This window comes from Ascaphus truei, chromosome 3 (assembly GCF_040206685.1).
Source record: "Ascaphus truei isolate aAscTru1 chromosome 3, aAscTru1.hap1, whole genome shotgun sequence".
In the NCBI taxonomy this organism is placed as follows: domain Eukaryota; kingdom Metazoa; phylum Chordata; class Amphibia; order Anura; family Ascaphidae; genus Ascaphus; species Ascaphus truei.
In genome coordinates this window covers 360,215,245-360,239,135 of record NC_134485.1, presented here as the reverse complement: position 1 = coordinate 360,239,135, position 23,891 = coordinate 360,215,245, and the positions used below count along the sequence as shown (strand labels likewise).

General features: G+C 40.2%; 1 protein-coding gene across 6 annotated transcripts in view; it reads right to left on the bottom strand.

The window, feature by feature from the left end:
• Nucleotides 1–23,891, bottom strand: part of TRPC4 (transient receptor potential cation channel subfamily C member 4) — a 350,871-nt gene that overhangs the window by 32,905 nt on the left and 294,075 nt on the right. For all 6 annotated transcript variants that reach the window (XM_075592051.1, XM_075592050.1, XM_075592053.1 and 3 more), the window contains 4 exons: nucleotides 11,768–11,907; nucleotides 9,429–9,751; nucleotides 7,688–7,883; nucleotides 25–219 (listed from right to left, as the gene is read on the bottom strand). In XM_075592051.1, the coding sequence (XP_075448166.1) occupies nucleotides 25–219; nucleotides 7,688–7,883; nucleotides 9,429–9,751; nucleotides 11,768–11,907 (854 nt within the window). The remainder of the gene's footprint in view (nucleotides 1–24; nucleotides 220–7,687; nucleotides 7,884–9,428; nucleotides 9,752–11,767; nucleotides 11,908–23,891) is intronic.

Below are 23,891 nucleotides of genomic sequence, written 5' to 3'. Positions count from 1 at the left end.
ATTAATTTAGTTTTTGCTTCTTACCCCTATTGCTCCAAAACTTTCAGGTTTTCTTCGCATTTTCTTCTTACATACTTGTTTCCTTATCCATTTAAATAGATACCACAACGATTTGGGGCTTGGAATTATGTTGAAGGGAGTGGGAAGTGTCCCCCCTTCTTCAAAGTAACTCATCCAGAGTTTTGTTCTTGCAAACTTCCATTCAATGTCTGCATGGTCCTATATGCAGAAGTGAAATGAAAAGTTGTAATGTTAAAATAGTATAGCATTGTTCTGAGCTAAATTATGTATGACAAAATCTCAAAATATAAATCATAACATTTCAAATTTCACATAACCAATTCCATCTCCTGACACATAAATTCAATATTTTAAATAGATGACAGATACATAAAAGCATTTTTTTTTAGAAGTTACTTCATAGAAACATATAATTTGATGGCAGAAAAGAACCACCTGGTCAATCTAATCTGCCCATTTCCCTGTCTGTTTAAGAACATCAGACCTTGTTTGATCCATGGCTTTCTTCTATATTTAGAATAGCATTAGGTTTATACCCGGCATTTCTGAATTTCTTTACTACTGTATGCAAGCCTCCACCACCTCTGCTGGGATGCCATTCCATAAAGTCACCACCTTTTCTTTGACAAAGTATCACATCACTTTTTCCCTTAGTCTACCACCTCAAGCGACAGACCTTCATGCCCTCCTGTTCTATCATTTCTCTTTCTATGACTTATACTTATCTCCAGCAACTTGTTTAAATCCTTTATTTTGTTTTAAGTTTCAATCATACCCCCCTCTTCTGTTTATCCTCCAAACTGTACATATTGGGGCACTTTGGTCTTGACATAAAAATCATTAACGCATATTATTTCCCATGAGGTTAACAGATATCCACAAAGCAAATGCTATGCTAAAACAATTGTCATTGTATATTTCATTAGTATAGGCTTCATACCATCCTTAATTAGCACTGCCTTGTGTTGGCATCTAATAACATCTAGCATTAAACATCTTACCAATAGGTAGCGTTACTTTTATCAAGACTGAAATATGGCTTTTGCTGGAAAAGGGGAGAGTGCTAGTGAGAGAGAGAGTTGGGGGAAACAGAGGGGTATAGAGAGAGGGAGTAAGAGAGAGAGAGAAGGTGGACAGAGGAGAAGGAGAAAGAGGAGATAAGAAAGAGAGGGTTAAGGTGTTTTTTTTTAAAGGAGTGTTTGGGGTGGTAATAAGTAACTTGAGACTTTAAACCCTCTATTTTTTTGGAGTGGGCTCCCTCTCCAATTGCTTGAGAGATGCAACCTGCGAGGTATTTATGATGACCCTGCTTTTGACTGGATCTGCAATGCACTCACTCCAGTGCTCATAATATTAAAGTCTCCAATCATTATTACATCTCCTTTAATTGCCACCCCTGGGATTTCCTCTATTGAGGACTGTCCAATTTGTGTTCCTTCCCCCAGTATAGAGAACAACCTTCTCTCCCATTACTAGGGTTACCAAAAGTGTCTCATTCTTTAACTAATAATGTTCTGATTCATAAAAATGAATCACTTCAAATGAATAGGCCAATCTTAGTGAAGTCTTGCAATCTTGTTGGTGATTACAAAATCATCTACTGTAGCTATGGAAGTTCTTTATGTTATACTTTATTTACTATGCTACAGTATGTTGTATCAGTTACTGCACTAGAAGAACTGTATGAAAATGTCCAGAATAATTTGCATGTGCTGTAATGAATACAAGAGCCTCTAGTGCATTTAGCCTCTAGTGCATAACAATGCACACAAGTGTACTACAGTATACTGCTGCGGCAGACTTTATTCTAACCAATCACCAGTTTTTACCTGGCATGTTCCTGGAATGATGTGTTAATTGATAATGGTTCAGGAATGACGGCATAAATTCATGAATTGTAATGCAGTATATATATATATATAAATACTGTATAACAACAACCCCTATAACCCCTAACATACTGTACTGTACACATACAGTACTGTATATGCACATCAATGATACTACAGTATAGGCCGGCGGGGGCGAGATGTGTTTGCAGCAGAGAGAGATCCGCTGCTCTCTGCGCAAACATCGGCACATTAAAAATTATTTAAAATACATTTTTATTCATAGTGTAGATGTGCAGGGGGTCTCCGGAGCTGAACCGCATTGGTTTCAGGTCCGGGGACCCCCTGCTTCCCGAGATACAGGCCCCTTTATGGGGTGCCGGTATCCCTCTGCATTAAAAGGTCCCGATCACGTGACCGCGGAATGTAAACAAAGCAGCTTCTGGAACCCCCTGCTACTGTACAATATTATTAAAATACAGAAATGCTGCTTCATTACCATAGCTGATAGCCGCTAAGGCAATGAAGGGTTAAGGCAGAATAGCATGTTTATTGGGGACATTTGCCCCAAATAAACATTGCAATAAACAACATACAGTACAGTACACCCCCTGGGTATTTAAAATACATAAACAACAATAAATACATTAAATACATTTTTTTAATGTGTCTGTTAAACCTCCCTGCCTTGACTGTAATCTGTGTAAGGCCCCCTCCCCTTAATGTGTCTGTTAAATCTCCCTGCCTGTGTTCCTGTGAGTGCAGTGTATGTAAATGTGGGGAGGGGGATCCCGATGTCCATACAGTATAATGCAGCGCCTCACTGCCAATGGCCCACCCCGTGAGGCCTAACCACCCTCACCCACAACCCACAAGGGAGGCCTACCCACATACCGTTGCCCCCCCCTTTACCCCCCAATCCTGCCCATGGCCCCTCCGCTGCTTCAAAACAGAGACAAAAATTAAAACATCCAAAGTAATGTCCCCTAACCCCTTAATCACCACAGCGGTTATTAACTGCTGCAGTCATTAAGGGGTTAACCCACCCTCACCCACCACTCGGGATGCCTACATACCCTCCCACACTAACCCCCCTCCCCGTGAGGCCTAACCACCCTCACCCACTACCCACAAGGGAGGCCTACCCACATACCGTTGGGGAAAATACCCCCCCCCCCCACCCCCAGTACCCACAATAAAAACAATACACAGCCCCACAATAAGCATCATTATATTTATTAAATACATTACCCACCCCCTGTGCCCCCCCATAAATACAAGATTTATCCTTTTACAAACAGGGTTCAAAACGCAGCCCCACGCGAGTCCCCGGTGGGCTGGCGGGGCACCTGACAGACCTACAGGGTACCAGCAGCCCTTTTCAAACAGGTTCTGGAGGCCTGCTGGTGGGTCCCGCCAGCACCATGGCCCCCAGGTTGTCTCCTTGGGTCACCGTGGGCCACAATTGGGTCCCCACGGTAGGCCCAAGGATGTCTGGGAGCCCCGGGTCAGACCCACAGGTGTCTGCGGGGCCTCGGGTGGTTCCCACGGTGGTCTGGGGAACTCACGAGTGCTCACTACGGGTCCGCGGTGCCCCCACAGAAGTGGGACCACACATCTTCATCCCCGCACCTATGGGTCGGCGGTGCCCCCACAGATGTGAGGCCACGGCTTCATACCCGCATGTGTCACCCATGGAACCACCAGCCTGATACCCGTGAGATACCCGAGATACCAGAGGTCCCACGCACAACCACGGAACAAACCCTGAATGTAAAAAAAATAAACCTGGCCTATACATTCAATACATACACCCCCCCCCCAACACCTACAGTACAATAATGTGCAAAATAACTATTATCCAGATATGGATAATAGATTAATTGCCCATTATTAAAAACATTAACTAGCATATTCAAATAAATAAAGTACTACTGACCTCATCAATAAGAAGTCTCCATCGCCAGTGACATCCTTGTCTTGCCCACAAAATAAATAGCAAATACAAAGCCAATACATTGCAAGTACATTCAGATATCAATTAACCCCTTAAACACCTTATCAGATAATAACCGCAAAGGTAATTAAGGAGTTAAGCCACACTGGCCCGATACCCCTCCTTTACCCATGAATTTGTACAGTGGCTTCATCATGCAACTATATATACAGTATATATATATATATATATATATATATATATATATATATATATACATATATATATATACACAGAGATATATATATATATATATATATATATATATATATATATATATATATATATATATATATATATATATATATATATATATATATATATACAGTATATACACACACATGATGAACCAATATACAAATAAATGTAGAAGGGTAATCAAAACCATACTGTACTACAAATAACACTTCTCCATACAGGCACACTACATTAAAATGAATTTCCTTTAATAATCCTAACTGATCTTACAATCTAAATCATCAAATGCCAATGCAAGAAAAATACAAATGCCTCCAAACAAGTAAACTATTTTAACCAATCAAGTAAACAAAAATCAATTAGCATTCATTATTTACATCCCTAAACAATTGACAGTCCATCCTGAACAATTAAACAATTAACTAATTCACGCCTGGAGCAGAACAATTTAGCATGTGAAAAAATATAAGTACCAACCAGAATACAACATTTAAAACCAAATCTAACCCTGAACACAAGCACACAATACAATATCAAGGATCACATCTATCTAATTGTAAAAAAAATTTATACAGTACGCACATTGAAGCATAGCACCATAGCCAAATTAATTTAAAACACAACAAATCAAGCTTTTAAAATAACAAAATTTCTTACCCTGTATGTATATATCTCTCTAGACATATATACATACATACATACAGTGGCAAGTACTGATATACCGCAAATAAATAAATACACATGTTAAAAAAACTTTCAAAAAATTTACAAGAACAATTAAATACATTTCTTTAGTTCACTTACCATTACTTGGCCCCACTGACTCCCGTTGAACAGCTTACTCACGAACCAATCCACCAGGCACAGGAACCCATAAAATAATAAACCATAAAAAAATAAACATTACACTAAAAATCCAAATCAATCCACGGGTCTTCTATTTGTAATCCATCTTCATCTGTATTCTTCTTTCTTCTATCTTCTTCCGGGTGGGGTCTTCTTTCCATCTTCGGCCATGCCCTGGCCTTCTTCTTCTGTAGGAGGTCCTTCCTCCTCGGCGTCTGGCTTCAAAATGAGACGACATAGGCTTTTAAAGGCCTATGACGTCACATTTTCATCATATGGTTCCCACGGCCCTAATTGGGCCGTGAAAACCATGTGTTTTGGCGAGAAAAAAAAATGATGACGTCACTTAAAGGCAATGAAAGCACAGCCAATCAGAATGGCTTTGCTTCTATTGCCTTTAAGATGACGTCATGAAAAGAAACATGGCCGGCCTCACATGGTACAGTAGCCAATCAGAGCGTGGGAACTCCATCCCTACTCTGATTGGCTCTAGTATACCATGTGACAGAGGCTTGGGGGAGAAAGGATGTGACATCATTGAAAGCCTGTCACAGGGAGGTTTAACAGACACATTAAAAATATGTATTTAATGTATTTATTGTTGTTTATGTATTTTAAATACACAGGGGGTGTACTGTATGTTGTTTATTGCAATGTTTATTGGGGGCAAATGTCCCCAATAAACATGCTATTCTGCCTTAACCCTTCATTGCCTTAGCGGCTATCAGCTATGGTAATGAAGCAGCATTTCTGTATTTTAATAATATTGTGCAGGAGCAGGGGGTCCCCTGAGCTGAACCGCATTGATTTGTGGCTCAGGGAACCCCCTGCTCACTGTACAATATTATTAAAAATACATTCATGCCTATAGTATCATTGATGTGCATATACAGTAAGTGTATTATGTTAGGGGTTACAGGGGTTGTTGTTATATATATATTTATATATATATATATATATATATATATATATATATATATTTATATTCATGTATTTATTTATTTATTTAGATTTATTTATTTATTTATTGTGGGGCTGCTGTGTGTGAATTTTTTTTATTGTGGGTAGCGGGGGTGGGTGAAGGGGGTATTAGCCCAATGGTGGTTGTTTAGGGCTTGTGGGGGGGTAGCGGGAGGGGTTAACCCCTTTATGACCGTAGCGGTATTAACTGCTACGGTCGTGAAGGGGTTAAGTGCACCCGCAACCCCCCCGCAAGTCCTAAACTCACACCAAGGGCCAAATACCCCCTTCACCCACACCCGCAACGCACAATAAAGCGGGCACGGTGGGTTAACCCCTTTATTGCCTTAGCGGCTATCAGCTATGGTAATGAAGCAGCATTTCTGTATTTTAATAATATTGTGAAGGAGCAGGGGGTCCCCTGAGCTGAACCGCATTGATTTGTGGCTCAGGGAACCCCCTGCTCACTGTACAATATTATTAAAAATACATTTGTGCTGCTTCGTTGCCATAGCACATAGCCGCAAAGGTAAGGAACGAGTGTTTATTGATATGGGTGTTTTATTCATACTGTAGATGTGCAGAGGGTCTCCGGAGCAGAACCGCTTTGGTTTTAGCTCCGGGGACCCCCTGCTTCCCGAGATACAGGCCCCTTTATGGGGTGCCGGTATCCCTCTGCTTTGTTTACATTCCGCGGTCACGTGATCGGGACCTTTAATTGCAGAGGGATACCGGCACCCCATAAAGGGGCCTGTATCTCGGGAAGCAGGGGGTCCCCGGACCTGAAACCAATGCGGTTCAGCTCCGGAGACCCCCTGCATATCTACACTATGAATAAAAATGTATTTGAAATAATTTTTAATGTGCCGATGTTTGCGCAGAGAGAGCAGCGGATCTCTCTCTGCTGCAAACACATCTCTCCAGGGGACGGCTTCAAAGACAACAGCTCGCAAACGCCCCCATGAGTTTTTACACGGCATTGCAGTATTGCAGACAGCGAGAATAAAATGCTTAAATCACAGCCGCGAAAATAACGCAATACACTCCGGGCGAAAACGATACAAAACCGCACATAACCGGGATAATCTGAAATTCGCGGAGCTAGCCGAGTTAGAATAAAGTTGGTCGCCACTGTATGTAACAAAAATAAGAATACTCATATTATATAATGGTTGTCAAATACATTTCAACTATTCAACAGCATATCAGCGATCAGGGTAAATGTGACAAACACCTTCTTTATTAAAGGTGATTGCATGAAAAAGAAATAAAGGAGAATACAGTCATGGAATAAAAATCAATAGGATATAGAGGCAAATCCTATATGAGGAACAGCAAAAATATGTATAAAACTGTCCCAAGATTTACAATAAATGGCAATAATGGATAGACCAGATTGGCAACATGGTCCACTGCTTGTGGTGTTCAATTAGCAGTACATTAGTTAATTAAGACCCTAGGTTTCATCAGGCCACACATTTTGATGCTAGACATGTTGAGTATCAGCTGCTACTAATTTTGGCCCATATTCACTAAGTGGGTTCTTTGTCATAAGACACCATCAGGTGCTAGAAGGCACTGGGTCATAAATTGTCTAAGGGAATTAGAAGGTCTTGACACAGCACCACTTAGTAAATATGGCCCATGATGTCTTTACAACTAAGGCCACCTACTTAGTCATTACCCTTTTGAGGAAAAATTCCCCGAATAAATCTTTTGAACTTTGTAATTAATTATAAATAGCAACAATATGAAAATCTGAATTATATCTGAACCCATCTTTCCTGGTAACTAACACGATGGAATGGCCAATTATTCCATGAAAATGAATACATACTGCAATAAGTTGGTATGAGTTGTTCATCATCGCAATTAACATGTTAAGAAGAACGACCAGGGAGATAACATTGTATGTCCCAAACATGGTGGCGCCAACAAATTCTGTGAACTCATGTCGTGGTTTTACATTTGTCACATATAGGTTGATGAGTCCAAAAATAGACCAGAACAATGACTGCAATGTTTCAAATAATCTGAAAAGAAACAAAGCAATTACAATTATTAGAAAAAGAGTAAGCACAGTTTAAAGTTATCCAAGTATACCAGGCATTAAATGCACCAATCTTACATCCATAAAACATTACAGAAGTGATTGAAGAAAACAATTAGGTTTCCTGTCATGGTCATCCATTAAACTACTGATCAGGGATCTATCACTGGATACTCACATTGACCACCAGAAAGGGTGGTTATGCACCCTAAAGAGATGGATTTTGTGTTTATCCTCTTGCTTACCATATGGGTTACTAAACACTCTTTAGTATGCAAGGGGAACTTATCTGGTCACCACTACAGTTATAAAGGGATTAATAATATAGCATTTTGGGGATACTTTTACAAATGGTCAATTTCCTTTTGTTTGATTTATTTATTTATTTTTCAGAGAGGCTTCAGTATCTGTTAAACGTCTATTGAATAAGAAGACACCATCAGTAGTTTTTCACATTATTTTCCGAAAAAAGTCTCTTCTGAGTATTATGAATGAGCCCTTCAAATTTGTTAATAATCACAATCTACAGTACAACTGTGCAAACTGGGATAGACTGCAAATACTGTAGATTGAACCCCTTTGTGCCCTTTAGACGTACAATGTAAGTACTTAGGGCTGGCATGCCACTGTCCCCTATGATGTACCCTGTACATCACGGCACTATGCTCATGTTCTAGGAGCAGATCATGGGCATCGCTCCGACCCGCAATCTGCATGGATGGGAGGATCCTTCCCTTCTATCTAAGTAACTGGAATGATGACATGATTATGCCCATGAGCGATCACATGACCAGGAAGAGCACTGAAGGGGTTAATGGAGAGGGCGTGTGGAGTTAGGAAAAGCAGTGCTACAATCTACGAATTAGCTGTAGGGTTTGGGGAGAAATTTGATAAGGATGTTACTATAATAACTATCAAACAGGAAGGTGGTCTGGAGTTCAAACTCACGGCATACTATACATGCACAGACTTCAAAAGACATTTGAATTATGTTCTGTACACAGTAATATCGCATTACTGATTACATTATAAAAATCCCCCAACAGGAGATCTAAAAGGAGTTGGTTGGTTGTGATTAAAGACAGCTGTTGTCATGGTATGTGGAAAATAGAATAGGTCTGACTCACAAACATTTATATTGTGTCAAGGTAGAGGTACTGTACACTAAAACAGGGATATGCATTTGTTCTACAACAAGGGATGCAGCACAATAGCCCTACACCAGTGGATGGTGGTTGCCTCTTAGGGAATGCCACAGGATGCTACACACAGCTTGGTACATCTTTAATAAAATGCCATTTCCGCTTTTAGTCTTGCTTGGTGACATGGTCATAAAATCATGGGACCGTTGTGTATAGCACTAATACAAGAATATTTCACTCACTTAAGTAATTGTAGTATAAACAGCAGGAGTACCATAACTTAACTTCCATTGTAACATAGATCACAGCAAAGAGGATAAGGCTGTAGTATGTAAATCAATGTAATCTAAAAACTACCTATTTATCAAAACAAACACACCACTTACGTTGAGAAGGCATTATTTTGTTTATCACACCGAATTCCTTTGCATTCATTCAGCAAACTTTTATCATTCTCTTCGTAATAGAAATATAACTGGTTTAAACCATTTGCAAATGCTAGTAGCACAAGGCAGTATATAAAGAGAAACTTTAAAATGTCCAGAAGCATTCTTCCTAAAGATATTTGCAGAGGACCCAGGTGAGAGTTTGCAGTAAACAATGAGATTAAACGCAAAGAACTAAAGATGTTGGCAATAGCAAACACTGCCTCAGCTACCAACGTAGGATGCCACATCTCCCATTCGTCTCGATTACGTTGTCCATGGTACTGCAAAAAATAAAAAATAAAGATTCATATTTTTGTATATGTATGCAAAATTATGGACAGTTATTTTCCTAGTGATTTTTAAGATCAATAGGTTATTTTAAACTGCAGTAGTGATTTTATTGAGATAATTTCCAGTCCCAGAGAGTTTAACTAAAGAATATTTTTTTTTTGAGAAATTTCAAAATTAAGTCCTACATATTTTTAAATTTTAACTATATTTGGGTTTTCAAGCAGAAGAATACTTTTCTTATGTATATCAGCTGAAAGTGCTTTAAATATAATATCCTTGGTAAAATATTTATCTTGATAGTTGCTATATTCCATAGCCAAATGAAAGACGGAAGGAACCAGTTTCAAAAAATGTTTTTACAAGTATAAAACAAACTAAGAGAGCTTGCTTTGAATTCCTGCTTACATTGTAACTAGAAATTGGTTGTGTTGGGTAAAAAAAATGTACTTCATAAAGATGTACAGTATATTATTTCTATGAATTCCAAAACTCAATAGAACTTTGTTATATGAGAACGTAGACAAAATGTGCAGTTTTAACATGCCAGACATTCTAATGTCATGTTTTTAGTATATATAATGTACTGTATATGTATATTATATATAATGTACTGTATATACATGGAGGGTATCAAAAGGAGGCATTAGGGAGGAGTTACACGATGCATAGCGATGCATATATTAAATGTTATATATACAGTGGAATTCTGCTCCTCTCTGAATAACTTTTTCTCTTCAATCTGCGTAAAATAAACAACCAAGTCTATGAAGCCGAAACTATCAGACGTCTCACAATCCACACCAGATGGAACAAACATTTCCTACATTTGAAGCAAATATGCTCCAAAAATGTTGCAATGCATTTGTTAGTCTCAATCTTCATGAGGGAGAAATTTGACTCTGTATGCTATTTGTAAGAATTCACACTTTTTCTGCACCTTAATACATACATAGCTTTGGGATTTAAAACAGCAGACCAAGCGATATCCTACATGTGTGTCTTTTTTAATAAATCCCTTCTGTACTATCAGAAAATACTTATAGCATTTTTTTTAAAACAACTCTAAATGACATTTTTAATTTATTATAATGCAACAAGCATTATTTGTCTCTATAGCAACCATTTATAAAGTCACAACTCCTTCCTCTTCTGAAACAGACTCTGGCACAACCCTTTTTGAGTCCTGCCTTCTCTCTAGCAGTACACCAATTGTATCTAGTGACTGCTTGGTCACATGATCTTTCCACAGAACTTTGCATCTTTGGTCCTTTTCTGCAGCACTGACAGCTATTTAGTGAACCACCGAGCCAAATCTTCTTCGATCACAGGAGAATGAATCAATCGGCAACTTAATTAATAACTTATCATTGTGTGGATTGTATTGATGCACAAATTAAAAGGGGGTGGGGGTAACAGCAGCTTGGTCGGCTGATTTAATGTATCAAATCAAACTTGGAGCGAAATGCATGCATATTGTGTTATTTTCACCTTTCATCGCTTTGCATTAATGTATGAAGGACTTTGCTCCAAGGTGTTCACAATGTGTGTCAACTTGATATTTGGGAAGTGTCAGTCAAAGGAGTTAGGGAGCAGTAACATGATGCAGCATTATAATGAGATGTATCAAATTATGTGCATCAACTTGTCTGAAGTGGCATCAACTTTCCTGACTTTTGTGTGTCTTGTAGGTTACTTATTCAAACATTTGATACAAACATAAGAAAAGTTGGAGTAATGCATCAAAACAAAATTCTATGCTCGCTTACATTACCTACTAGTTTACACTCATACAGTATGTACATTTTCAGGGAGTGGTACTGACTTGTTAAACATCAGATATGTCATAGTAGAAACTGGTATCTACAAACCTGTCCACCCTTTCCTGTGAGTTGTGCACAGCAACTTACAGTACAATGCTCAGATAAATATATTTGGACAAAATAAAGCATCTTGAAAGGATTTTCTGAGAAACTACATAACGATATTTGAATTATTATTTACTATACCTTTACATATGCAACAATCTTTAATGAAATTGTTGCCAAATATAATGAATTCATCACAAAATCCATTAAATTCCACCAGTCATGGACGTAATCCTGGAGTCCTCCATCCCACATCTGTTTTATTTCACCCCATATAAAACCTGTTTATAATGAAAAGAAAACAGCATTTTTAGAGGCATAGTTTTATAATAATACAAGAGAAACACTTTACACAGAAAAGTAGAAAGGTAAAATGCTAATGCAATTTCATGAAAAGTTGCAAAATACATATACATTATGACATATACATAGACATGTAATGTGTGTATGCCTTTTCATGAAAGTGCATTAACATTTTACAGATGTAGCAAGACCTACTGTTTTCAGCATTTGGAGCAAGCCGCAGAGCCATGACTACCCCAGCTCTGAAGGATTGTAGCTGCAGGGGATCGGATCAGGCGGCATGGCTCCACCCCCTCCCTCCCCCCTCCAGCACGACCGTGGCATCTCTGTCTCCATAGATGCGGCTTTAAGCTTTTTCAGCCGCGGCTCCACAGACCGTAAATCCCACTACATCTGTGCCTTTCTAGCTTTCTATACATATATAGCTCTGCTGGAAATGAAAAAAGACAGTGCATGATGACTCTTTTTCCCAAGCCTCTTGTTGCATTCTTAGCAACCTCTCACAGTGCATTACATTTTTACAGTATAAATTATTTAGACCTCAGATCCCTTATTCTTACTGTTTACTTCTATCTTTTGCATCCCTGGGTATTAGAATTTTCTGTTATTAATTGCGTGTTATGTAAAACCCTATGTACTGTGTACGGTTCGCACTAAATAAAAGCATATGTATGAAATGGGTTTTGGAAAGTATAGTACATGTATTTAATTAATTTGATTACTATTTACAGAAATGTTGACTGGATTTGTAGTTTATTTCACTTTTCTGCCTGCTGTTTGATGTTTTGAATAGTACACTACTAAATATAAATGAACAAAAACGCCATCAGCATGAATACAGCAGAGATTACTTATTGCACTACCCTAGCACAAAGTCATGCATTCATAAAGCTCATTAAATTACCGAAATTAAGCGTGCAGTTATTATGTATGACTTATTGTGTTGTCAGCATTCTCCAAATCATGAAAATAGCTTTCTATTTCACTTAAGAAGCAGAATGTTTTCTGACGAAAGAGTAACATATGCTGAAAATTCTGTTATCAAATATATTTTACCAATCCTAGCATAGAATGCATATGCCAACATGGTGAAAATGTTTCCTTCCTTACAAACTGATCATGGCAACAATTTAACATATTCTATTGTTTCAACCCTTCTTTGATATATCCATCATCAGTAACGAGTAAATGTCAATCTTCAATTTGACCTTTGCATTGATAGATATTTATCCATCAAGTGGATATAATTTGGTTGTTTTTTCAGTACAGGAACGATTCAATAAACACCAAAAACAGTGCTATGGCCATTTTATTTTCATTAAAAAATGTCAAAAAAGAGATGAAACCCTTTTCTGTCTATTCAACAAAGGGTGGAGGCAGCTGAAAACTGTGAAAATCTCTTTGCGTTCACAATAGACCTTAGCATGCAAATGAGCAGTATTTGCCAAATTAAGTATTCATCCAGTATTTAATATCCTCAGAACAGCGTTGTCACTATGTAAACTGATGAATTATCACTAAGGGCCTCATTCAGAAAGCCTCGATAAGGCCCTTATCGAGCACTTATCGACCAAAATGGCTACTGGTATTCAGATAGCCTCGATAAGTGCTCGATAACGGCCTGTATGGATGCTAAATTTTATCACCATCCGAAATTCGCCAACTGAGCAGCGTTCAGCCGCTTATCGACCATTTTCGGAGGGTTGATAAACTCGCGCGATTCAGAGACCCGCAAGTCGGCTGTCGCGGCCTATCGCAGCCCATCGCAGCCCTAAAAGGCGTTCTTCTCCCCAAATCCAATTCACCACAAAACTTTTGGTAAATTGGTGGGGAGATGACTCGATGAGCTGCGATCTGTCGGGACTTAGAAAAAATCAGGCCCCTTTCCTGCCTCGGATTGATGCCGGGGTTCTCCGGAGCTGATAGCCATTAATAGCAGCTCCGGACCCCCCCGGCATGCATCCGAGGCAGGAAACATGCATGTACAGCAACTTCATTACCTTAGCGGCTAACCGCTAAGGCAATGAAGGGGTTAAACACCCGTGCCAGGCTTACTGTAAAAACATACAATACAATACTGTGGCTAGCGGGGGTGGGTGAAGAGGGAATTTGGCCCTTAGTGGCTGTTTAGGCATTGTGGTGGGGTTGCGGGGGGAGTTAACCCCATTCATTACCTTAGCGGTTAATACCGCTAAGGTAATAAAGGGGTTAACCCAACCGCTACCCACCCGCAAGGTCTAAACATCCATCCTTAGGGCTAATACCCCCTTCACCCACCTGTGAGGCCTAAACACCCACCCCTGATTGACTATACCCACCCTATACCCATTGAGAAGTATAGTGGTACATCATACCGATATAATAATAATATGGGCATGATAAGCCTCTATAGCACTCAATGGGCAGCCTAATCACAATACAGTAATACACAAGACACACAATAATAAAACATAACTAAACTCCAAAAAATCACAAGTCACTAAATACAAACAGTAGCCAGCTAATCCAATCAATACAATCAATAGCAACATCAACAATGAATTAATTAAACCATTAACCAATCTAAACAATTAATTTCGAAACAACTCAAATGAATAGTAACACTAACCAATCTAAACAATAAATTACTACAACATTAATGAATTTAAACAGTTAAATAGAAAGAAAGAAATTCTAACAATATCTGAACTAACCATAAAACACATTAGCTAACATAATATAACATTAAATACAAACGAACATCAATCGCAAACCTTTAATTACATTAAGCATGAAAAAACAAACAATGACATCTACATAATACATGAAATGCAAAAAAGCAACACCAATACCAAGCGAGAAATGCCCCCCAAATATTGCCATAATAATGTATTAATCTGTACCCTAAAGAGGTACAGATTAATATATTATCAGTCAATGTGCCTCCCCCAAAAAATCAAAAAACACATCCAAAGATTAAACCTGTAAAAAGAGACATTTACAAACATTGAATATATAACTTACCATTAGAAGCGGTAGCCCTCCGACTCCTGGGGAAACAGGAAGCTCACGTACCTTGAAGGCCTCCAACAGTATCCGATGCCATCCGCCATGAAGATCCGGCTCAGGTACCCCAATCTTCTTTTTTCTTTCTTTAATCACCTTCTTCTATCTTCATCTGTCACCATTTCTTGTTCTTCTTTATCTGTCAATCCAAAATACCCCATGTTAAATCCCAGCCGATGTTGTCTCGTCGTCTTCTTCGGCTCAAATGAGGCGTCACGGCCTTAAATAGGGCTTGTGATGTCACATTTAGCCTCAAAATGGTTAACAGCCACCTGATTGGCTGTTAAAACCATGTTCCGACTTAAAAAATTTTTTTTGGACATGACGTCACTTAAAGGGAATGATGCCAGCCAATCAGAATGGCTGTGCTTCATTTGCCTTTAAGATGACATCACTAAATCCAAGATGGCCGCTGTGTCACAAGGTATTTCAGCCAATCAGAGTGTGGAATTGGTTCACACGATCTGATTGGCTGAAATACCATGTGACGCCGGCCATCTTGGATTTAGTGACGTCATCTTAAAGGCAAATGAAGCACAGCCATTCTGATTGGCTGGCATCATTCCCTTTAAGTGACGTCATGTCCAAAAAAATTTTTTTACGTCGGAACATGGTTTTAACAGCCAATCAGGTGGTTGTTAACCATTTTGAGGCTAAATGTGACGTCACAAGCCCTATTTAAGGCCATGACGCCTCATTTGAGCCCAAGAAGCCGACGAGACAGCATCGGCTGGGATTTAACATGGGGTATTTTGGATTGATAGATGAAGAAAGAAGATAAAGAAGAACAAGAAATGGTGACATATGAAGATAGAAGAAGGTGATTAAAGAAAGAAAAAAGAAGATTGGGTACCTGAGCCGGATCTTCATGGCGGATGGCATCGAATGCTGTTGGAGGCCTTCAAGGTACGTGAGCTTCCTGTTTCCCTGGGAGTAGGAGGACCACCGCTTCTAATGGTAAGTAATATATTCAATGTTTGTAAATGTCTCTTTTTACAGGTTTAATCTTTGGATGTGTTTTTTTGATTTTTTGGGGGAGGCACATTGACTGATAATATATTAATCTATACCTCTTTAGGGTACAGATTAATACATTATTATGACAATATTTAGGGGGCGTTTCTCGCTTGTTATTGCTGTTGCTATTTTTCATTGCAGTTTATTATGTGGATGTGATTGTTTGTTTGTTCATGTTTAATGTAATAAAAGGTTTGCGATTGGTGTTCGCTTGTACTTAATCTGTACCTCTTTAGGGTACAGATTAATACATTATTATGACAATTTTTGGGGGGCATTTCTCGCTTGTTATTGCTGTTGCTATTTTTCATTGCACTTTATTATGTGGATGTGATTGTTTGTGATGTTATATTATGTTAGCTAATGTGTTTTATGGTTACTTCAGAGATTGTTTTAATTTATTTCTTTGTCTTTTAATGGTTACATTCATTAATGTTGGAGTAATTCATTGTTTGGATTGGTTAGTGTTACTATTCACTTTGAGTTGGTTTAGGAATTAATTGGTTTGATTGGGTAATGGTTTAATTAATTCATTGTTGATGTAATTGCTTCTATTGATTGGATTAGCTGGCTACTGATTTTATTTAGTGACGTGTGATTTTTTGGAGTTTAGTTATGTTTTATTACTGTGTGTCTTGTGTATTACTGTATTGTGATTAGGGTGCCCATTGAGGCTTATCATGCCCATATTATTATTATATGGGTATGATGTACCACTATACTACTCAATGGGCATAGGGTGGGTATAGTCAGTCTCGGATGGGTGCTTAGGCCTCCCGGGTCAGGGTGGGTTAACCCCTTAATGACTATAGCGGTTAGTAACTGCTAAGGTGATTAAGGGGTTAGGGGACATTAGAATGTATTTATTTTGTATATATGCTTTCTGGCAACGGAGGACAGAGGGACCTGCTGTTGTGGTAAGTATAACTTTATTTATTTATTTTATTTATGTATGCTAATGCAGTGTTTAATAATGGGCAAATAATCTATTATCCATATCTGGATAATAGTTATTTTGCCCATTACTGTACTGTATGGGTTTGGGCGGAGGGGGGGGCGTGTATTGATGTTTTTTAAAATATTTATTAATATACATTTCTTTAATAGTGTAGAGGTGCAGGGGGTCTCCGGAGCTGAAACACGTTGGTTTTATGTCCGGGGACCCCCTGCTTCCTGAGATACAGGCACCTTTATGGGGTGCCGGTATCCCTCTGCATTGAAATGTCCCGCGTCATGTGACCGGGACATTTCCTTGCATAGGAGATATCTGCACCCCATAAAGAGGCCTGTATCTCGGGAAGCAGGGGGTTCCCGGACATAAAACCAACGTGTTCAGCTCCGGAGACTCCCTGCACCTCTACACTATTAAAGAAATGTATGTTTAAATAAATAATTTTCGGGCGACATTTTAGCTGGGAGAGGCGGCTCTCTCAAAGCAGCTCTCTCTGCAGCAGAAATGAATCGCCGGTTCAGTCCTTTTCAGAGGGTTTATGCTATCGCTGGCAGCAACTCGCCCCTTTTGGGCATTTTGCTATCACTGGTAATCGAGCCTTTCTGAATACCGTGATAGCAACACCCAAAAAAACGGCATTTTACATTCCCTGTCGATTTTTTTTATCAATCCTCTCTGAATAAGGCCCTAAATGTCTTTCAGCAGGTTACCTTAGCCAAAAATAGTTAAAAACTAGTACCAGACTTGAGAAGCAACAAGAAGTGAAACAATAATCGCACAAACATCATAGCCTGCCTAAAGAAGTGAAAATGTAAAGTAAAGCTTTAGATTAAATAAAGGTCAATATAACCATTGAGTTTGCGTGACCACAGGTGGGAGAAGCACCAGAGACAGTAAGGTTAACTACATCTGTATTATCAATTGCTCATAGAAATCGTTAAATCCAAATCAGACACCTATAGCTTAGTAGTTTTAATTTATTTTTTAAAGTTAGACATGGAAGGGGTTTGATTTCCTCTGGCTACGGCAGTGGGAATGCAACAGGCACTCGCTTACCGAGGCTATGGCCAGGGTGGAGCAAACTGCGCATGCTCCCACTCGGCGCGATCAGGGTGATAACTCTGAATGCTCTCATCCAGGGTGAGGGTACATGCACGTGCCCGTGCACTTGCTGCTTGGCGAGACAACCACATTTGATTTGGCTGCTCGCTGATGCGTCACTTGAGCGGTTCGCCCAATGAGGGCGAACCAGCTTTGTGATTTAAAGGCCACACCCCCTTACACGCTCCCACATGCGCAACTAGCTGGTCAGGAAAAGCATGGACAAGCAGAGCGCATGATGTCACGGCGCTCGAGCGCCAGCGCGCTCGCTCCCTGCTTAGCCGCGGCCTAACACACTCCTCCACTGAACTACTCTGAACTACAATACAAGCAACATGGATGGACCAGCTCCCTACTTGGCTGTCACTCAGGTAACTGGGATGTCCCCGCGAGGAGCCTAGCGTTTAAATGCGCTTGAAACTAGGGGAGGCAGCTGGACCGCCTCGGGGAAGAGTGGAGCGCGGGGCTACATATGTTGTTGAGGCTCGCCATCCTGTGTGGAAGGAGGGAGCCCCGGCACGTGAGCATTATGAAATAACACACAGTTCCTGATGCACCAAGTATGGCTACAGGGAATGGAAAATATACAGACTCTGCACCGGGCTTGCAATTTAGCAAGCTGGTCCTGCATAGTAACTACAACCTAAAGCATTCAAGGGGTTAAGATAACATGCAAAGTAAATGTATTCCCATTCTCCTCTATGGTTCATTCTCATGTTCAAAAACTCATATTTTTATTTGTCCCCTTAAGACTATAAATGAATGTTCCACTAGAGAATTGTAGAGAATAAATTACTATACAGACACATACTTACCAAGTAAAATATGCCTCTCACAAGGCAATATTTTGGATCCCAAAATACACTGGGATGCAACTGTAGTTAGATTAAATGAAATCAAATATTCCTGATAATTAATACGGCAAAAAAATAACTTTTTGTGGGAGAGGGGACTGAGAAGAATCTTAATGCTCATTATTAAAAGTTACTATTCCAAAGAATATTACCTCACCCAATATAACTATTACATTTATAGAGCTGTGGGAAAAAAAGCTAAATCAAATATGCCAACTTTTTTTTCAAACCTTCTGGTGCCCTACTAACATCCTCCCACAGTACTTGCTTTGCGCTATTTTTACTGCCAATGTACTGAAAGAAAACAAAAATGCTTTTTATGAAGTGGTGAATGTGTGCAGGGTGGTTTTTGTTAAAAAAAAAAAACCTATTTTCCTTGACTTCACATAAGCAGTGAAAATGTAGAAAAATGAACTTTACTTTTATTTCAGTCCAATACAACAATGAAAGCAGGAAGGTGGTATGAAAAAAAAACAGAGGTAGTAGCAGCGATTTAAAATGTTGCCACCCATAGGCTCTGATCCCGGGCCGCCTCTTCGTTCGCACAGCCCTCCTACTTCTGCCCTCCTCCTTCTGCAGCGTCGCGGAGTCAAATAATGACACATTATACTGGCAATGCATCGCCATGTGACGTTGCAGCATCATTTGATGCCGCGATGCACAGAAGGAGGGCAGCGTGAAGGAGATGGTAAGAGACTTTTACAGAGGTGCCACACTCTCCCCCGGCTATCAGTGTAGAAGGAAGTGGAACCTCTGTATCCCACCCCTAAATGACATCCACAAAAGTTTGCCGCCCTAGGCTTGGGCCTAGAGTACCTAATGTGAAATCTGCCACTGGGTGGCTGTAGTACTCTACAACCACTGAAGCATAAGTGATATGTATGTATGTACAGTATGTATGTGTAGCCAGGTCCCCTCCTGCTCTCCCGTTTTCCCCCTCCTTACCCTCACATGTGGGGATGTTGCTGGCAATGCGATGGAGTCGGCGGTGGCTCCCACCGCAGGGCACCGCCATGTTGTTCCTGCGCGCACATGCGCAGAAGCGATGGTTTGCAAGATTGGGGTCCTTGCTGGTTTGGGCATGTGAAGGGCACCCCGTGGCGGCCATTAGAGTCACGCTTGCGCAGTGTCCTATGCGCATGCAGTCCCAATGTTAATTGAGCAGCAGAGAGACTACAACTCCCATGATGCTTAGGGAGAAGCTGCCAGGTAATGCACGATCGCCAATGGAATGGCTGGATTGTTTCTGAAGGGAGGAAAGACTACTGCCTGCTGGGACAGGAAACGAGGAGTCAAGACCGGGAACCTGAAGGTGCAGGTTGTGTCCACGGAGCAGTGCTCTAGGGACTAGGCCAGAGGTAATTCCCCAGGGCCCAGTTAGTTCCCTTAGCTACTGTAGAAGTGTTCTATGTGCTTGATATGGGGAAAAGCCTTAAGATAGGGAATATTTCCATATAGCAATAGAGAGAGAGAGAGATATGCTGCAGGACGTTGCCTGAACGCCAGTGCAGCTTGATAGCTGAAAGGAGATTTGGACTCAATAGCAGAGACTGCTCCCAAAGGATCATCCGGCTGGGGATCCCTCCCCAGAGGAGTCAGACGGTGGAATCATTTCTACAAGGAGCAGAGCGTCGCGCAGCTACCCCACGTTACAGAGTTACTGAGTGTTGCTGATTATCCTGGTTCGGACTATGACCAGGAAGGTATTATAAGTGCACCACCGGGCCCCTCACACGTACACTATTGTTTGTGGACACTCAAGGGTTAAGTGCCAAAGCACATTGCTACTGAAAGGACAAAGGGTGATGCAGTGATTTACATGTGGGGTGAAGCCATGCTTGACATGAGGAATGATCTAATGGGGTATATGTAAAGAGGATATATATATATTCATATGATTAGTAAATACTGTTCTTATTCAACTGTGTGTGTATTTACTGTGTATGTTGGTTCTGGTGAGGGAACACTCTCACCACGTTGGGATACCTCATCAGTGGAGGCGCTGCACCATGTATAAGTATAAACCAGGCTCCCAGTGGTGGAGGTTCAGGCCTCCTGTTAGCCACAAAGGTGACAGCAGCACGTGTAGTTGCAGTACCCCATGGGTACAAGGGCTACATATGTATACTGTATCTTTATTTATATTGCGCCATTCAGGTACATCCTGTAGTGCTTTACAATACACGTGAAATAATATTGTAACACAATGTGAATAAGCGCATCAGAAAAAATAATAAGATATATAAGACTATTTTTGTTGGGGAACTAAGATCTGGAATCTCTTTTTAAGGATTAGCAAAACAACTACACATAGTGACTATGAAATTAATGAAGATGTAATATTGTACTAACTGTGAGTGAATAATAAAACATTTTTGACACCTTATTCTTTTAAATTTGATTATGTATTGTACTTTGAATATTAATTACATTTTATTTGCTTAAGGTTCAAACATATTTTCCTCTGCAAAACCAGCATTGATCAGAAGTATTAGTAAACTTGTGGAATTACTGCTTAGCCATCTACTATTTAACATTGCAATAAAGGTCACAAGAAACCTGTGTCTGCCTCTCCTTGAGAAAAAAAAATCTTTTTTGCTGTTGCTATAATGAGCAAAGACGTTATTGGTTGGTACACTGTGGGGGATATTCTAGTAGCTGGGAGGTTGTCCTTGCAAAACTGTACGATTTGACATGGTCATACTTTAAGTGGCAGATTAAAACTAGCCAGAAATTCCTATTCTGTATTAGAAATTGCATTATTTAAACAGTGTCTATAAAAATGAAAATCTGCACTGTTAAACAGCCAATCACCAGGGCAAGGGGGTTGAGTTCAAATTAGTAGTGTCTCCAGTAGAATAAATATGTAGGTACAGTATGTATGTCTTTATTTATATCGAACCATTAATGTATATAGCGCTTCACAGTAGTAACACAAGTGACAATCATATAAATGACAAATAATACAAATAACAGGATTGGAATAAGTGCTTCAGACATAAGGGTAACATTTCGGAAGAGGAGTCCCTGCTCCAAAGGGCTTACAATCTAAATATCCCCTCAACCCTACATAGGGAGAGACACTTGTGCCCATTATGGAACTCACCTGAGGTACCTTGGAGCATATGTTAATGGATATGCAAAGTATATTTAAATCCTATACCTCTTAAACATTTCCATAAGACCAATACTGACAAGTCCTCCTCCTTGCAAAAGTTCTATTTCAGGTAGGAGGGATCTAGCAATTTCTATCTCCCCTCTTTAAGATGGCGAGAAAATATTTGCGAGTTGTTTAAAGCGATTTAGTGTTTTGTCCTTTTTGGAGCTACTAGAATTCAGCTGTAAAACCATGTCTCAGTCATGGGAATAGTAAGTCGTGCTACATCTGTAGTTAGCAAAAAACGCAACTTTGGTACTGTAATTCCGCTCCGACTTGCATACCTGGAATGAAACTGCTCCTAAAATAGCATTTTCCAGACGGTTTGGGCAGTGGAGAAGGGCTTAGAAAATAGCAGAACATGTCAATCCGAATGGGAAAAGCACTTTCCTCACGATTTGTGCAACTCATAGCTATTAGAATATCCACTTATGGCTGCAATATATGAGGGCAGAGACATATTTCCTGGGGCCTCACTCACCCCCTCCATAAATTACCCAACGCTCAATCCCACCCCGCCTCACATGTATTTCTCTCCCCTGCATCTCACTCTTACTCCCTCTTTCCCTCACTCACTCCCTCACCCTCTCTTACACTCCCTTTCGACTCTCACTTGCCCCCACCCTCCGTCAATTACCCTAATCTCACTTAATCCCCCTCCACTCACACAATCCCCCCCACAAAATACATACCAAAACCCCCCATCCCCCAAATACAAAAAACTTACACCCCTAAATACATACCAAACTTTCCCCCATCCCCCAATACATATAAATAAATACTGTACACTCCCCAGTACATACAAATAATACCCTCACCTCCCTCCATAAATATAGAAAAATAACCCCTCCCCCAATACAGTACATATAAAAAATACCACCGCAATACATAACAAAATCCACCCCCAATACATATTCAAAAATACACCCACCGCCCCTATACATATAAAACTACCCCTATCCCCAATACATATAAAAATACAGCGACCACTCCCAATGCATATAAAAAATAAACTCACTCCCCAATACATATAAAAAAAATACACCCACCTCACCAATACATATAAAAAAACAGACTAACCTTGGGGATGGTCTCATGCCGGGCCCTGTGGCTGCGGGTGGTCCGGCGACCGGACAAAGCAGTTGCCGCTTGGCCCTGACTCACCCCCAGCTGCAAGCCTCTCCTTCACTCTTTCCCACACTTAGGGGCTTATGCAGAGAGGATCGGAAAGGGAATAGCGCCATCTTCTGACCAAAAAACTCGCCAGAAAATCTTTTAGTCACGAGAAAATGGCGCGATTTTTAAAATCCGCCAGAACAGTTTTGTAAAGTGTAAAAGTCGCCACTCACGTGGCGAGAACCTGGAACTCGCCATGCTATTTTAGCGTGCAATGCCAGAAGGACCAAAGCGCTGGAACATGCCATTCTGCCCTTTACTATGGCGTGTTCCAGGTAGCCAGGAAAACTTGGCAATTTGACTACTATCTGCTAAAAGAAGGTAAATGCGCTTTCTGCATACGGTCACAATTTATGCCAAAACTGTGGCTATTTCATTGCCGTTTTCACGCACACTCGAAGCTGTGGACCAGCTTGCTTCCGGTGCGCCGATGCCTGAGAGGCCCGGCGCGCACCAGCATCGGGCGTTCAGCATGGGACAAAGTGAGGGAGAGGCCTGCAGCTTGGGAGAGCCGGGGCACAGCGACAACTGATTTGGTGTTAGATTGGAGAAATGGTTATAAAAGAGTAAATGCACAATACCGTTTCCAGCGATTATCAATATATTTCGCATGTATGGCATTTGCCTTTTTCAAGAAAGTGTATAACTACTGTAGTCTGT